The sequence below is a fragment of the Chamaea fasciata genome, unplaced genomic scaffold (genome assembly GCF_029207755.1).
Source record: "Chamaea fasciata isolate MVZ Bird 193981 ecotype frontalis unplaced genomic scaffold, bChaFas1.0.hap1 SCAF_12, whole genome shotgun sequence".
NCBI lineage: Eukaryota > Metazoa > Chordata > Aves > Passeriformes > Sylviidae > Chamaea > Chamaea fasciata.
This window is the reverse complement of record NW_027094097.1, coordinates 15,256,073-15,272,391: the sequence shown is the minus strand read 5'-3', so window position 1 is coordinate 15,272,391 and position 16,319 is coordinate 15,256,073. Positions and strand designations below refer to the sequence as shown.

The following is a 16,319-nucleotide window of genomic DNA, read 5'->3' as shown; positions in this document are numbered from 1 at the left end:
CACGCCCCAGAGCGTGGTTACCTTTCATGAAGAAGCGGCAGGTGGGCCTTGGCCTCACTTTCCTGTCGTTGGGGTCTTTGACTTCCCCTTCTTCCAAGTCATCATCCTGGAACAGACACACAGAGCTGGCATTACACCTGGGGCATTCCCTGCAGCACCTGAGATTTCCCACTTTGCTCAAAGCCACTCACTGGGAGCCACCCTGGGGCAAAACCAGGGGAGGAAAAAACAAAGTCAGGTCACAAGGAATGCCCCAGAGCTCCTTCACAGGGTGAAGATAGAATATTCCAGGTGGCTGGAAAACCAACTTCCACTGTCCCAGGTTGCTCCAAGCTCTGTCCAGCCTGGCCCTGGACACTTCAGAGGATCCAGGGGCAGCCACAGCTGCTCTGGGCACCCTGTGCCAGGGCCTGCCCACCCTCCCAGGGCAGTTCCTTCCCAATATCCCTCCTAAACCTGCCAGTTCCGTCTCGTTCTATCACTCTGTACCCTTGCCCAAAGTCCCTCTCCAGGGACAATCTCACAAACGAATTTTCAAGTCAAACAGGTTTCTCCCAGTCATCTCCACCTTCCCTTCACTCCTCAGCTCCACACTGGAGTTGGGAAGCAGCTCAAACAAAACTCTGCCTCAACCCCAGGGCCTGCAACCCCAGGAATAAATTCTAGTAGCTGAAGGTTCGCTCCAAGATTAAGAAATAAGAGCCACGAAACACAAAAAGTTATTGGAACTTTCAAGTACCAGCACTTCCTTCTGTTCTCCAAGAAAAAAAAAAACAAACAAACAACCTTCCTTGGCTTTGTTAGGTTGCACTTGGAAAGCAAAAAGGAGCTGGGGATGCAGGAGGCAAAGGTACAAATGACCAGAAAGGTGTCACAGGTATCTGGCCAGGAAATCAGGATTTTATCCTCAAGGACATCCCGGTTTTCCTGCTCTCTTGTCCCCATTTCCCTATTTTCAGCACATGTAAAGAGGGAGCATCTGGATGTGCCTTCCCTCTGCGCAGCAACAGCCATTTTCTGGGTGGAAAAGATGAGGCAAATTCCCTCTCCTTTGATCCACCGAGCAGCTGGAAAGAAGGAAAAAGCCATTCCCTTGGCTGCAGACAAACGCAGGAGCAGGGAGAGGTGGGTGAAGAGCCTCTCCTGCTGCACTCCTGAGCCAGACAGGGAGAGAGAGCTCTCCTCAACAGCCACAGGTTTAAAAGCCTGCACTCAGCTCCCAATTAAAATTTGCATTAATAATATTCCCCTCCCTGCACGCCAGGGAAGGCTGAAAGCAGAAGAAAAACACAGAGCTCCAAGTTTTCCCCAAAGCTGGGGCTGGCTTTCAGGGCTGCGTGAATGGGAGAACCAGCTCCACTCTGCTGCTTTCAAAAGGGCTGTGTGAAGTCTGGAACAAAAGGGGAAGTATTTATTTCTGGGAGGTCTCCTTGGAATCAGGCAGCTGAGAATGCCGTTATGAGTTTCATGTATGAAAACCAGGGGACAGATTCATCTCCTGCTTTGTGAGGAGAGCTCCCAAGAATGCTTCAGGCTCCAAAGGAGAGCATTCATATTTTAATCAAGGAGCAAGCAAAGAGTCAGGACTCCAGGAATTTTATTTTTTTTTTCTGCCCATAACATGCTGGAATTCCTTATAACTGACTCAGGAGTGCACAAAACCTTTGGAAAACACGTGTTGAACAAAATCACCTGCCGGGATGGGCACGGGGAAGAAAAATGATGTCATTTTTGAAAGCAATTAAGCTTGTCAAGGAACTGTGAAGAGTAAAAAAGGCACAAAATATAATTATTTGAAGAGAAGGGAGGAGGGTCTGTCCAGTGAGGCTCCAGGAGCTTCTCAGAGTCTGGGAACCCACAGGGATGGGGCCTGGAAGGACAGAGCACCTGCCCTGCTCAGTTGAGGAGCCCCAGCAGTGACCCCAGCACACTCCCTGCGTGTCCCCAGGACATTCCCACCCCCCAGGTGGAATTCTGGAATGGGGAGCCAGCCCAGGGGCTCTGCACCAGCAATTTCTCTTTACACTCCCACCCCTGGGATGCAATTCCAGACCAGGAGGCCACGGGAGGGTTTTGACTGGGGTTACTCTGCCCTGTTTTCTCCATGGAAAAGGAAGGAATTGCTGTTAAGCTGCAGGGAACAGCTGCTGCTGTGCAGAGCTCCCTGCTGAACACAACCACAGCTAAAAGTCACATTTTCCCTAATCCCCACTGCAACTAAACCCCACTTTGGATTTTTTCTGAGTATCTTGGTGAAACACTGCACATCTCTGACCCCAAACCACACCTTGGGCATTTTGCAGAAACCCCAGCACATTCCATTTCCCTTCCATGCCTCCAGATGCTGCTAGAGCCTCACCAACAGCTCAGGGTCAGGGTTTTGAGCACCACAAGCACCCTTCAGCACCAGCCCCTCAACCTGAACAGCTGCTGGACACCCAATCCATGGGATTTGCTGTCAGCATCATTCCCAAGTCCTCCTGGAGCTGAGGCAGGGTAGCTTCTTAAAGCACTGGAGTGTTCCCACACTGAGAGGGAACAAAGCTCCTTTAAAAGGCTCTGGCACAAAGTTTTGGCTCAGCACAGGGCAGCAGGGCCCAACCCCTGAGATCAGGGCCTGCTCCAAGCTCTGGCCTTACCTCCAGGGAAAAGGGGACATGGATATTCCCATCAGGAGGAGGAAGGAATTGCAATGGGAGAGGCAACCAGCTCTGAACCCCCCTGGGGCTCTGCCCTCCTCCTACTTACATCGATTTCTCCATCATCAATTTCCCCATCGTCCTCTTCTTTCTTCTTCTCCTTGAGGGGATCCTGCCCATCCTTCTCGTCATCGCTCTTGCTGCTGGATTTCTTCTCATCTTCGGGGGCATCATCTCCTTTCTCCTCTTCCTCATCATCCTCCCCAGCAGCTTTCTCCCCGTCCTCCTCTGCAGCAGCGGCACTGGGTTCCTCAGGAACCTCCTCATCATAGTCCAGCTCGTGCTCATCCAGCTCCCTGGTGACAGAGGACACTTCCAGGTCATTTGTCCTGTCTTCCTCCTCTCCCTTGTGGGGCCTGGGGCTCTTCAGCCCCACGCTCTGCTCGTTGGTGTCGGATTCCTGCGACTTGGCCTCGCTCAGCCGATCCTCCTCATCCGAGTGGTTCTCCTCTTCCCCCCGGCTCAGGGCCCTGCCTGCCTCCTCCTCCTCGCCCAGGAGGCTCCCCTGGCCACCCTCCCCATCCAGTTCCCGCTCGGAGCCGCTCTCCTTCAGAACCTCCTCATCGGAAAGCTGCTGGTCCTCTTCCTCAGGAGAGCAGGGGTTTCGCTCCGGGCTGTCGGAAACGTCCATCAGTCCCCGAGAGTCTGCAGGGCACACAACAGCTCTGGTTAGGGGGGGAACTGGGAAAGCCTCACCCTGAAGGAGCTCCTTCTCCCCCTGGGGGAACTCCCCCTCCTGTGCTTTGCCTCTTAAAGAAAGGTTCCTGGAATTCCTGGAAAGCCAGGTTGGATGGGGCCCTGAGGAACCCAATCCAGTGATTGCCTGTGGCAGAGGTTTGGAATGAGAGGAGCTTTGAGGTCCCCCTCTAACCCAAACCACCTTGGGATTCCATAAATTCAGGAATGTGGTTTCTCACAGATCCTTTGAGAGGGAAATTCAGGGTTTGAACTGCACAAAGAACCGATTCCAGCATTGTCCTGGACTGGAGTGTGCTGCCCTTCACAGACAGTGAGGTGGGGATTTCATAGAATCCCTGACTGGTTTGGGTTGGAAGGATCATAAAGATCCCATCCCACCCCCTGCCATGGGCAGGGACACCTTTCACTGTCCCAGGCAGCTCCAAGCCCCATCCAGCCTGGCCTTGGACTCTGCCAGGGACCCAGGGGCGGCCACAGCTTCTCTGGGCACCCCGTGCCAGGGCCTCCCCACCCTCCCAGGGAACAATTCCTGCCTAATATCCCACCTAATCCCTGCATTCCTTCAGCCTGAGGCCATTCCCCCTTGTCCAGTCACTCCATCCCTTGTCCAAAGTCCTTCTCCATCTTTCTTGTAGCCCCTCCAGAGCCTGCAGGCTCAGTGAGGTTACCCCAAAGCTTCTCCTCTCCAGGTGAACAACCCCAGCGCTCTCCCTGTTTTTGCTCCATCCCTGTGATCATCCTGGAGCCTCCTCTGGACTCCCCCCAGCAGCTCCAGGTTCTCCCTGTGCTGGGCCCAGGGCTGGGGCAGCTCTGCAGGTGGGGACTCACCTCAGTAAAAACACAAAATTCCTCCAAAGCAGCAGATCCAGCTGCCTGCCCTGAGACTGTTCTGGAAGATGTCTAAGCACGTGCTTGGGAGATGCTAAAAATCTCAGGTCTGCTGAGAATAAATCCAGTAAATACAACACAAAAGGGCAGGGTGCAAAGCAGGGAAAGAACCTGGGCTATACATTAATTTCTTTTAGTCCAGAAACAAAAACCCCATAAATCACAGGAGTGCCTGACAGGAGCTGGCTGAGCTGACTGGGTCACATCCACACAAAAGCTCCAAACACCCTAAAGAAAAGCCACAGAATTACAAATCCTTTCCATTTGAACGCGTCCCATGCTCGACTCCAGCTGCTCTCTGCAGGTTCATTTAGTGCTGCCACAAAACCATAGCACAAATTCTCAGAGTTTCACCTGGTATTTCTAAAAGCCTTGGAGGAGAAATGCTACAAATGTCACACTCCGGTTGCTCCCTTAAACACACCCAGCAATCCATCATGAAATCAGTTTGTTAATCTTTTATTAAGCTGCTATTTCACCTTTTCCTGACACTTTTCTCTGTTTGCCCAGCTGGTTTTGCACAGGAAAGGTGATTTCCCATCCAAAAGCCACCACAGACACCCCAAACACTGCCCCAGGTAAAGCAAACTGAGCCTGCCCAGCACCTGAACCCCCCAAAAGCTTTTTGGTCATGAACAGAATTTGCTGCAAACTCCCAAGATCCAAGTTCCCACTCCAGAAAAATGATGTCCTTTATCCTGTGGGAGGTCTGGAGAGCAGTTAAAACCAGGAAATAAACTCAAACCGTTCCCAGAAGCACCTTAAGCTGCGTTTTAGGCCTGATTCTGCTCTCCCCAAGCCCTCAGAGCCCTGCTGGTATCAGTTAACTGGTATCAGCAGGGCCCAGAGCAGCAGAAAATCCACATTTGGAGCTTCCCTCCACACTGAAGCTGGTTCTGGCTCAGCAGCAAAGTTCTGATTTCCCTGGCAAGGTCAAGCCCAAATAAAAAGACAGAAGTTGCCTCCTGCTGACAACAGCCCCCAGCAGCTCCCCAGGACGGATCTGAAGGAAATTATCTCCTCATTGAGCACATCAAGGCTGATGCTTGAGCTCATAAATCCCTGCACAAATTATTATTGGCTTCAAGAGCCAGTCCAGAGCGGGGGTTTTTAATTGCCCAAGTGCCCGAGAAGTGACTTGGTGTGAACACAAAAGGTCAGCCCTGAGAGGCCACCAGAAAATATCAAAGCTGCCAGGGGGGCACGTGGACTCAGGAAATTTGTTTTCTGTTTCCTTGCAGCACCGAAAAAGAAGAAAAAAGAAAAGGAAAAAAAAAAAAAGTTATTTAAGTGAAGCAAATGGCTTTTTGTGTTTGACACGGAGACCTTCAGAGGGATGGGAGGAAACAAATTTGTTCTGATGGTGAAGAATATAAAACACTGACCTCCACAGCAGCTTTTATAAAACCCAGAGCATCCAGCAGTTGTAATAATTTCCTATTAATTTCCATCAGCAGAAATGATAAGAGACACAATAAATGACGGCCCGAGTGAGGAGGGTTCACAAAAATCCAGGCAGGGAGGGTTTTTTTTTTTGGGATTTATTTCTTTGGATTCAGGGATTGGGCTGTTGCTCCAAGATTCCCCAAAACCGACAGAGCAGATTTTGGCAGCGATTCTACCCTGCATGGAAATGCCCCAAAAACAAAGCCCAGACGTCCAAAGGTAAAATCAACAGCAGGAAAAAAAAAAAAAAATTGGGAGGTGGAAATTAAAAGGAAAAGTGCCTAATGATGGGACAGGGCAGCAAGTTTAATTCCAGTTTTAAAGTGTTACCTTAAAATAATCTGCAAATCAATTTATTCCAGATCTTTGGAATTCTGCAAGGTTGGTTTTTTGTTTATTTTTTTGAGATGGTTTTTTAACTGTAAATCACAATTTTTCCCAAACCTCTGGAATTGTGAGAGATTTTTTTTTCTGAGGATTTTTTTTTTTAATCTGTAAATCACAATTTATCCCAAATCTCTGAAATCCTGAAAGGGCTTTTTTTTTGTTTTGGTTTGGGTTTTTTTGAGGTGTTTTTTAGGGGTTGTTTGGGATTTTTGTATATTTGGGGTGTTTTTTTTAAATTGCTTTCTGCAATGTCCTTTAGGGAAACATAAAGACAAATATGAGAAAAACCTGAGAAAAAACTGACTCCATGGAAGCATTTTAAATCAAGCAGCAGCGACAGAAGTGGCAGAGCAGAAACCCTCAGGTTTCATCAAAAAACTTGGCTTTGTTTTGTGCCTTAAAACTAAGCCAGTCCCTTCCTGATTCAAACCCTGATACAAAATAAAAAAAATTAAAAAAATTAACTCCTAAACCCCAGATAAACTCATTTGATTGCAGCTCAGGCAAGAGGCAGGGATGTATTGATGCCTCTCACCGAGTAGCCTTTTATCTTTCAAAAAAATCTTGAAAATTCAGGCAAAGCTGCCTTTGCTCCCAGCTGCACAACTATTTCTGTTCCAAACCCAGCTCAAAGTGTGTCAAATATTCCTCTCCTGAGTGTCTGAGGCAGCCTGGAGCAGCACAGGGCACTGGGAATTCCATCCAAACCTCTCAGATTAAACGAGCTGGGCCAGCCTTTCCATGGGGAGGTTTGGGAGTAAATGAAATAAATATTTTGAGGTATAAAACCCCGTGCATTTCCCTGTTTCTGGGATGAGTTGGGCACGCCTCAGTGAGTGAAAGCCTGTGCAAAGCAGGTCACAGGTTTCTCAGGGAAGGAACTGAGGAGCTGGCAGCAGCAGAACTTCCCAGGAATGAGGAACTTTTAGTTCCACAACACAGCAGTGACTTGGAAGTTTCACAGCTCTGGAATATTTCAAATTAGGGAACGAAGCAGGAACTGCTCCTGAATTTATCAGAGTCCCATGGCTTGCACAAGGTGGGACAGAGATGCTCCTCTCCTACCTGGTCATCCTCACCCTCCATGGATGAACCTGGAAAGAGCCAACTTGTTCCCACTAAAGCCTTCTTAGAAACATTTAAAATTACACATTTCCCCCCCTTAAAAGGGGAGGAGAAATTTAAATCCACCTGCTTGGCTTCCTTCGCAAGGTATTTTTATCAAAGCTTGCCAATATCCAAGATTTTTTAACTCCAGGCACTGGGATTAAGCAGCCTTGGCACAACACTCAAGGCAGGGAGAGAAAAGCCCTTTGCTACTCAGGTTGCTTCTAAAACTCCCCCTTCCCACCTCACCAGGGGAATCCCAGGATGTATTTTAATTAATATCCTGAACCTTCACACTTTTCTCAGTTGATTTTTACAAGGCCAGAGGAGTCAGAGCAGGGATTTTTTTACCCAGCGGCTCCTTTTGCAAAACCAGCTCCGTTTTCCTTGTCTTCTGTTAATTAAACAGCACCAAAAAGGTGCAAAATGAAAAGGGAAGGAATTCCAGCCAGGAACTGAGTTCCTACAAAAACCTGGAGCTGGGCAGAGCCATCAGTTTCAGCCTTAAAATCCTACAAATTCTCATGAATGTGGAGAACCGGGTGCATTCCCAATTTTTGTCACCTTGGCTGCCCTGGGGGAAGGTGAGATGGGAAGAAGAGAGGAAAAACTCTTTCCTTCAGGCTGAAACCTTTGGGGTAAAAAAGGATAAAACCCACTTCCTAAAAAGCCAGACAGCTCCTGTGGAATCAGATCCATGAGATCCAGGGGTCAAGGCAGAGCAGGAAAGTTCTGGAGTGCAGGCAGGAACAACGAGGGGGCTGAGGAGAGGGGATGGGGACAGGTGAGGATAGAAAGGCAGCACAGAAAGATCTGGGGAACAAAGAACTGTAAAAAAACAGAGGCAAAGCAGAAACCAAGGGAAAACCATGGAAAGGCAGCAGCAGCAGGAAATCAAATTCCTCAGGATCCAGGGAAGGGAAACACAGAAAGAAAGGATGAGCTTGTGTGCAGCCCTGCCCTGATTGAAATTCCAGTGATTAACAGGGTTAATTAACTCAAATCCTCATTTCTCTGCCATCCTTTGGGAGCTCTGAGGTGGAAGGTGCCCAGGGAACTCAGCAGCTCTCAGGGCACCCCAAACTCAGCTGCCCTGTGGGGTCACTTTGGGGCTCAGAGGCATTTCCAGGAGCTGGGAGAGCTCCAACGGGGAATGTTCCCCCTAGATTTGTCTTGGGGACCTGAAGGGAAAAGCAGCTGCAGTTTGTTTTCCCAGCACAGCTGATTTTCATTCTTGCAGCTCTCCCCCAGCAAATGCTGAGTTTGGGCTCTCAGGGCCTCAGGAAGAGACAGCCAGGATCTGGATCTGTCAGGATTTGGGATAATCCCACTCAAAAACCCCTGATTTTAGATCAGCACTTCAGCAAAGAGCTGTCCTGAGAAACTGGGGCCCTTTCCCTGAATCCAGGCAAACCTGAGGGGGAAAGAATCCACACCATGGAGGTGCTGGTATGGCTACAGCTCTGAGGAGACTCACCTGAGGACTGACCCTGCAGGTGATGGAGCCCAAACCCACCCCAGAACTGACCCTGCAGGTGATGGACCCCAAATCCACCTGAGGACTGACCATGCAGGTGATGGAGCCCAAATCCATCTCAGGACTGCCCCCATGGATGACAAACCCTAAACCCATCTGAGATCTGACCCCATAAGTGACAAACCCCAAATCCATTCAGAACTGATCCCACAGGTGATGCACCCCAAACTTACTCCAGAACTGACCCTGCAGGTAACAAACCCCAAATCCACCTGAGGACTGATCCTGCAGGTGATGGAGCCCAAACCCATCTCAGAACTGACCCTGCAGGTAACAAACCCCAAACCCATCTCAGAGCTGACCCTGCAAGTAACAAACCCCAAATCCACTTGAGGACTGACCCTGCAGGTGATGGAGCCCAAACCCACCTCAGGACTGACCCCATAGGTGACAAACCCCAAACCCATCTCAGATCTGACCCCACAAGCGACAAACCCCAAACCCAGCTCAGGACCACCCCCCGCACGTGCCGCTGTGCGGTCCCCAGTGTGTGTCCCCACGGGTCCCCCCAGTCCCCCTCACCTCCGCGGCTCTCCTGCCAGGCTGGGCTCCTCCTGCTGTCCCCCGGGCCGCGGCCGTTGGCGCTGTCCCTGTTCCCACTGCCTGAGGGGAGGGGGCACAGTCAGAGCCGTCCGCACTCCTGTCCCCCCGACACCCCCAAAGCCGGGGCCGCCCCTTCCCATTCATTACCCCCAACAACCGGGGGGGAATTCATTGACGTCCGCCCGCCCTCCAGTCTCCCCGCCTCCCCCCGGCCCCCTTTGAAAAGAGCGCCGGGCCCTCCCCTCCTGTCCCCTCCGCCCACCGCGGGCCGCTCCCCGGGGCCGTCCCGTGTCCCCGCCGTCCCCGGGGCCGCCGCCGCCCCGCGCTTCGCCCCCGCCGGGCCCGGGCCCGCCCCCCCCCCCCCTCCCCGGCGCTAGGCCGCAGCGGCGGCGCGGGCGGCGGCTCACCGGTGTGTGGGGGCGGCGGGGGCCCGGCGCGGTGCGGGGCGCGGCGGGGGCGGGCCGGGGGGCGGCGGGGGCCCGGCGGGGCGGCGGCGGCGGCGCGGGACGGGGCGGCGGAGCGGCCTCTACTCGCGGCGGCGCAGGGCGGCCATGGCGTGACGTCATCCGCGCGCGACGGGGCCCCGGCGGCGCGAGGCGAGGGGCGGGGGGGAGCGCGCGCTCTGCTCCCCCCCTCACGCTCCTCAGCGCCTTAAAGGGGCCGCGCACGGCACGGACGGGGCTCAGGTGTGCCCGCACAGGTGAACACGCCAACAGGTGAACACGCCAACATGCGGTGTTCACATGTCGGCGAGCACGTGGAGGGGCAGGGAGGTGCAAGGCGCCGTGCACACGCGCGCGGCTGGACAGATGTTGGCGGGGGGGCACGCGCGTGGCTCCAGATGTGCACAGGTCACACACGCACATGGAATATTTAGGGTGGAAGGGAGCTCTGGCAGGGAGCACCTGGAGCAGGTGACACAGGAACACGTCCAGGTGGGTTTGGAATGGCTCCAGACAGGGAGACCGCCAGACCCTCCCTGGGCAGCTGTGCCGGGGCTCTGCCACCCTCCGTGGACACAGGTTCTTCCTCACTTTGACAGGGAACTTCTCCTGGTTTAGTTCGCGGCCGTTGCTCCTCATCCTGCTGGACACCACTGGGAACAATCTGACCCCGTCCTCTGACACCCCACGGAAACATTTCTGTGGATTGATGGGATCCCCTCTCGCATTCCCTCCTCCATGCGGACCATGCCCGGCTCCCGCGGCGCCTCCTCATCACCGGGGCGATTCTCCAGATCCCCGGGGCGGGCCGGGGCTGGCCGGGCCGGGCCGGGCCGGGCCGGGGGAGGAGTCTCTGTCACAGGTGCAAAAGGTGAGCTGAGGCGGGCGGGGCTGATCCTGCGGAGAAGAGCTGGTGTTTGCTGGAGGTGAGGGAATGGGGAAGCTCCATGGGATCCCTCATGAGGCTCTTGGCTGGAGATACCCTGGAGCCCCTCAGCAGGCTCCTGGCTGGAGAAATCCATGGATCAGCAGGGTGGGGGGTGCTCCCAGGGGTATCTCTAATTCCCAAAGCCCCGGTTGCCCTCTCCGAGGGCTCGGAGCCCAGGCACAGCCCGGGGTTGGTGTCTCACCTTTGCTCCAGCGCTGACTCAGGCTCCCACGTGTCCCTTTACGCAAGAGCCCCGCTGGCAGGGGACTCTGGCCAGGCAGCCACTGCTGACCTGGCCCTGGCCAAAGGGCAGGACCACCCCCTGTAAAGGCAGCGGTGACAGAGCTCAGGCTCAATTCTGTCACTGGAATTGCCAGTGGAGACATCTCCTGGAGCAGACAGGAGTGGAAGATCCTCTGGAGTGGAGTTGAACGTGCTGGTGGGAACAGGTCTTGAGCTGACAGGGACCACTGTCCTTCCTCCCTACAGGCTGCTCCGCGCTCCTTGGAAGATGGATTACGCCAAATCCCTGAGCCAGCGCCTGGCTGCCCCCGTGTCCAAGTAAGTGCTGCGGAGCCCCTGTCCCCAGCACGGGGGACATCCCACCAGAGCCTCCCTGGGTGCTGGCACTGCCAGGGGGTTATGCCGGCTCTCAGAACACCCCAACCCCTCTATCCCATCCCCAGGTGTGTCTCAGCCAGTGCCTCCATGACCCAGCAGCTGCTGGCGGGCCCTGCCCCGACGCCTCGGCCCTACCGTGTGTGCAACTGGGACCGCAGCCTGCGCAAGGGCGTCATGGCCCCGAGCCTCGCCGAGCTGCTGCGCCAGGTCTGTCTGTCTGCCCGGGCTCTGTCTGTCTGTCTGTCTGCCTGTCAGGGCTCTGTCCCCAGCCCTGCTCACCCCCCAGCCCCTCTCCGCAGGCTCAGAGCGCCCTAGCCCTGCCGGTGCCCATCGTGCTGGTGCTGGATGAGGACGGCACTGCCGTGGAGACAGAATCGTTCTTCAGGACGCTGGAGGAGGGCACAGCGCTGATGGCCCTGAGCAAGGGGCAGACCTGGACTGCCCCCAAGGTGAGGGGACACCCCTGAGAGGGAAAGGAGGCTGGTTTGTCCTGCGTGTGCCCCGCTGGAGGTGGGATTGGGAGGTGACTCTGGTCCCGCTGTTCCCCAGACACGTGGCTACCAGGTGAGCCTGTCCCGCAAGCCCCCGCGCAGGATCGACGTCGCCTGTGTCACCTTCGACCTGTACAAGACCCACCCGAAGGACCTGGGCTGCCTCAACGTCAAAGCCACCCTGTATGGCACCTACAGCATGTCCTACGACCTGCGCTGCTACGGGGCCCGGCGCCTGGTGAAGTGAGTGTGGGGGACTTGGGGACACTCTGAGGACAGGGACACTGCCCAGCCCTTCCGTGGCACACTGACACTTTTCTCCCTGCCCAGGGAAGCCCTGCGCTGGGGGCTCTTCACCATGCAGGCCACGGGCCACGTCCTGCTGGGCACCTCGTGCTACATGCAGCAACTCCTGGATGCCACCGAGGAGGAGCAGAAGGAAGAGGAGAAGAGCCCCCTGCCCCTTCAGAACCTCCTGCCCCGCAGCCTCCCCGCCCTGCCCTACAAGAAGATGTCACAGTGAGGGCTGGCTGGCCTGGCCTGTCCCCCCCTGCTGTCCCCCCAATCCTTGGGGGTCCCAGCACCTTGCTAGGTCAATGCCTGGGCAGAGGCTGCCACAAGTGCCTGGCACAGCCTCTCCTTGCACTCCGCTGGCTGAGTGTGGCCAGATCTGCTCTGGAAATAGCTGCTGCTCTGTAAATATATTTATTTAAGTAAAGTTCTCCTGCATTCAGCTGCATTTTGTGTCAACTTTGTGGGGGTGGGGGGCACCCAGGGCACTCAGCCCTTGCACTACTTGGCACCCTGAGCTGGTGGTGTAAGAGGTGCGAGGAGGGGACCTGTTGCAAGCGTTTCCCCACGGGAGCTGCTGCCTTCATCCTCCTCTTCCCTGGCACCAGAGCCTGGCTCCCACCCCCTGGCACGCCGCCGAGCCTCCCCTGGCACTGCAGACACCCACGACACAGTGATGGGGCAAACCCCAAAGCCCCTGGCACCACGCCTGTCCTTGCTCCCTTTAAAGGCATGAAAGGTCTCCCTGCTCCTTGTGCCCCTGACGGTCCCTCTGTGCCAGTCCTCATGTCCTGGAGGGGTGTTCCTGTCCCCAGCGTCCCCAGCCCCGCTGGCAGCCCCAGGCAGGGTGGCCACTGTGCCCACCCCAGCCTTGCAAAACCCCGGGGGCTGGTGCTGGCCTGGCCACGTCCACGAGCATCCCAAAGGCCCGGCAGCTCCAGGGAGCCCAGCAGGGGAAAAACAGAGCTGGGGGCACCGGGCTCCAGCGAGCTGGCCCTTGGGGACTGTCCCCAGAAAGATCCTGAAGTACCACCCCTGTCAGAAAGGGTGGGAGGGAGGGGAAGTGCCCCCCTGTGCTGGACTGGGAATACTGGGATGAACTGTGGGGAGGTGAGAAGCCATGCTCTGGGGGGTCCTTAGGGACATCCTCCCCCGTCACACTGTTGAGGACACCTGACCTGAGCCACACTCACCTGGACACCCACGGCAGGATCTGGAGCTGCAGCGCAGGGACTGCTCATGTGACAGAGAGAGCTGAGCCCCACCCGGGGCTGCGGGGTTTAATTAGCTTGATAATTAATGAGCCGTCAGCACCAGCTGAGCTCCATCTGGGAGCAGCGAGACTTTGCCCCGTGGCACATATGTGTGACCTCCCCGGGCCGATGAAGGTGCCACCCAGGGGCACTGGGGGACAGCGTGGGGACGTCATGCCCTGCCCCGACAGTGCTGCTGTCACCCGTGGCTGTACACACCCGATGTCCCCATGCCCCATCCCCTCGGTGGTGGCCGTGCCAGCCCCGGCAGCGTCCCCCACCCTACACAGGTGTTTAGCAGACATATTTATTTCTGTACACACTTATACACACAGTTCTCAGGGCAGCTCCCAGTGCTGGCTCCGCTCTGCGGTGGGGGCACCCCCAGATTTCCTGGGGTACCGGGGCCAAGCCCGTGCCCCCCACACCCCCACCCCAGCCCCGTAGTGTCTACCTGGGGGGAAAAGGCCCCTGCAGCCTCCAAGGCAGGGCCGTGCACGGTCCCCCTGCCTCAGTTTCCCCCCGGGGCACAGGTGACCCCCACCTCCAGGGTCCTCACCCCCCAACCCGGGTGAACTCTGGGGCTCCAGATGCTGAAGCTGCCCCGGGGTGGAGCCTTCTGGGGGGCTCCTCCATCACCCCGCCCCGTGCACAAGGGGGCGTCAGGCACCGGTTCCATCCCCCAGCCCCTGCAGCCCCCCGAGCGGTGCTGGGGGGGCTCTGAGGGGGGAGGGGGGGTTACTTGACGTGCTCGGCGGCGTGGGAGGAGCAGTAATACTTCTTGTGGGCGATGAAGGTGGACAGGCTGCTGAACTTGATGTTGCAGAGGCGACAGTACCTGTGGTTGCCGTTGGGCACCGGGCCGGGCACGGCCTTGGCCGGGGGGGTCTGCACCCCCCTGTCCGTGTAGGCGGGGGGCGTGGGGGGCTTGCGGGCGGCTTCCCGCAGTCCCTCGGGGGCTCCGGGCGAGGCGGGGGCCCGGGGGGAGCCGGGGGGCCGCGGGCTGTCCCGGCCCTCCTTGGCGGTGAGGCTGTCCCGGCGGAGGCGGGGGCCGGGCGGGCGAGGCGGGGACGCGGCGGGCAGCGGGGGCTCGGGCGTCCTGCTGCCACCGGGGGCCGGCGCGTCCGGGAGCCCCTGCCCGGCCCCCGCCGGCGGCTTGGCCACGAAGAGCCCGTGGGCGTTTCGGAAGTGCTCGAGGAGGTCGCCCTTGATGGCCCCGTTGAGGGGACAGTAGGGACAGGCGGCGACGGGGCCCTTGGCCCCCGGCGGTGGCAGGGGACACTTGGGGTGACGCTGCAGCGAGTCCGCCCCGGGGTAGGGGATGCCGGGGCTCCCCGCCGGGGCCGCCCTCACCCGCACCCCTCCTTCGGGATCCCCCTCGCCGGGGCTGCCGGGGCTGCGCCGGCCCTTGAGGGGGGCGGCCATGGCCCCCTTCATCTTCTGCAGGTGCTCCAGGGTGCGGGGCTGCAGCGGCGTGGCCGGGCACTGGTACTTCTTGTGCGCCAGGTACGCGTCCAGGCTGTTGAAGCTGATGCGGCACGCCGTGCACTCGTGGTAGTCGGCCAGGGGCAGCAGCGGCGTCGGTGCCGGTGCCGGCTCACTCTGCCACCGCGGCTTCTTGCTCAGGTCGATGGGACCCTCGATGGCGTCGGGGCTGGCGCGGGGCTCGGGGGCGGGCGGCTCTGCGGGCGGCGGCTCCGGGGCCGGCGGGGGCTCGGCGGGGCGGCGAGCGGCGCCGTGGATCTCGTAGAGCTTGCGGCGCTTGCGGGTTCGCAGCGGCTGCGGCAGGAAGGGCACTTTGGGGGCGGCGGGGCGGCGCAGCGGAGGGTCGTGCCGGGAGGCGCAGTAGAAGCGCTTGTGCACCACGTAGGTCTCGTGGCGGCTGAAGCGGATGTTGCACGCCTCGCACAGCGTCTTGCTGGGGTCCTCGTCCCCCTCGTCCCCCGCCGAGCTGCCGGGGCTCTGGCTGTCCTCGCTGCACCGCCCCGAGCCCCCCTCCGCCTCGGGGGACCCCGCTTTGGTGCCGCCCTCTTCAGCCTTGCTCTCCGGCGCGGCGGCCGGTGGGGTGGCATCGCGGCCGGCGTCTCCGTCCCCAGCCGCCGGGCCCTGCCCGTTGCCCGCCGGAGGGGATAGCAGCGTCCCCGGGGTGGGGGGACCCTTGGGCGCCCCGGGGGGGGCTTTGAGCTTGCGTGCCCCGGGGGGGCTGTCCTCGGCCAGGTGCCGGCTGGAGCAGTACAGGCGCTTGTGCACGTAGTAGTTGTTGATGTTGTTGAAGGTGATCTCGCACTCGAAGCAGGTGGCCCCCTTGGGCACCGGCGTGCCCGCGTAGATGGCGGGCGGCACCGCGCCGCCGTGGCCCTGCTTCAGCCGGCTGTGCACTAGCTCCGACATCTTGGCCAGGATCTCGGACGCCTGCGGCACCACGGCGGCCTCGTGGCCGAACACGTACTGCGGGAGGAAGACGGTGCCGCCGGCCGCGCCCGCCCCCGGCTCGCTGGGCACGGGGCTGGAGCCCGGCGTGGGGCTGGCCAGCTCCGACTTGACCTTGGCCGAGGACAGGCTGCGGGGGGACGAGGTCCGGGAGCCGGCGTCGGGGCTGCCGGGCCCCTCCCCGCTCCTCGGCGCCTCCGCCTCGCTGGCCGGGCTGCCGGCCGGCTCCTCCTTGATGCGCACGGGCTCGCCGGACGTGGAGGAGGAGGAAGAGGATGCCGATGAAGGCCCTTCCCCGTTCTGCGGCTGGGCTGGGGGTGAGAGTTTGCCGGCCCTGGGGTCGGGGGGCGAGGCGGGCGGTGCCGGTGCCGGAGCCGGTACCGGTGCGGTGTCGGGGCCAGGGCCGGGCAGCACCACGTGCTGCGGCAGGGCCGGCAGCGCCTCGGGCAGGAACGCGCTCAGGCTGCACTTCCGCAGGGACGCGTTGTTCGGCTGGCTCAGCCCTGCGGGGGAACAGAGGTGACAGTGTCACCGAGAGGACAGCCCCGGCACAGGG

At 58.3% G+C, this 16,319-nt stretch overlaps 3 protein-coding genes across 7 annotated transcripts in view; 1 reads left to right on the top strand and 2 right to left on the bottom strand.

The window, feature by feature from the left end:
• The window catches only part of ZC3H18 (zinc finger CCCH-type containing 18), a 42,869-nt gene extending 33,503 nt beyond the window's left edge, over positions 1–9,366 (bottom strand). For both annotated transcript variants that reach the window (XM_066194750.1, XM_066194752.1), the window contains exons 1-3: positions 9,286–9,366; positions 2,749–3,344; positions 22–106 (exon numbers count right to left, since the gene is read on the bottom strand). In XM_066194750.1, the coding sequence (XP_066050847.1) occupies positions 22–106; positions 2,749–3,330 (667 nt within the window). In that variant the 5' untranslated portion in view covers positions 3,331–3,344; positions 9,286–9,366. The remainder of the gene's footprint in view (positions 1–21; positions 107–2,748; positions 3,345–9,285) is intronic.
• A 543-nt stretch (positions 9,367–9,909) lies between these two features.
• On the top strand, positions 9,910–12,522 carry CIDEC (cell death inducing DFFA like effector c). 4 transcript variants are annotated; one of them, XM_066194317.1, is made up of 7 exons: positions 9,910–10,022; positions 10,349–10,620; positions 11,167–11,238; positions 11,364–11,505; positions 11,598–11,747; positions 11,848–12,032; positions 12,120–12,522. In XM_066194317.1, the coding sequence occupies exons 3-7, from the start codon at positions 11,189–11,191 to the stop codon at positions 12,310–12,312; spliced, it is 720 nt and encodes a 239-aa protein (XP_066050414.1). In that variant the 5' UTR covers positions 9,910–10,022; positions 10,349–10,620; positions 11,167–11,188; the 3' UTR covers positions 12,313–12,522. The 4 variants fall into 4 exon arrangements, with proteins under 4 accessions (XP_066050414.1, XP_066050413.1, XP_066050412.1 ...); XM_066194316.1 differs by lacking the exons at positions 9,910–10,022; positions 10,349–10,620 and adding an exon at positions 10,627–10,675; XM_066194315.1 differs by lacking the exons at positions 9,910–10,022; positions 10,349–10,620 and adding an exon at positions 10,688–10,782.
• A 1,113-nt stretch (positions 12,523–13,635) lies between these two features.
• The window catches only part of ZFPM1 (zinc finger protein, FOG family member 1), a 34,492-nt gene continuing 31,808 nt past the window's right edge, over positions 13,636–16,319 (bottom strand). Inside the window, exon 10 of the mRNA XM_066194749.1 lies at positions 13,636–16,266. Within this exon, the coding sequence (XP_066050846.1) occupies positions 14,072–16,266 (2,195 nt within the window). The 3' untranslated portion in view covers positions 13,636–14,071. The remainder of the gene's footprint in view (positions 16,267–16,319) is intronic.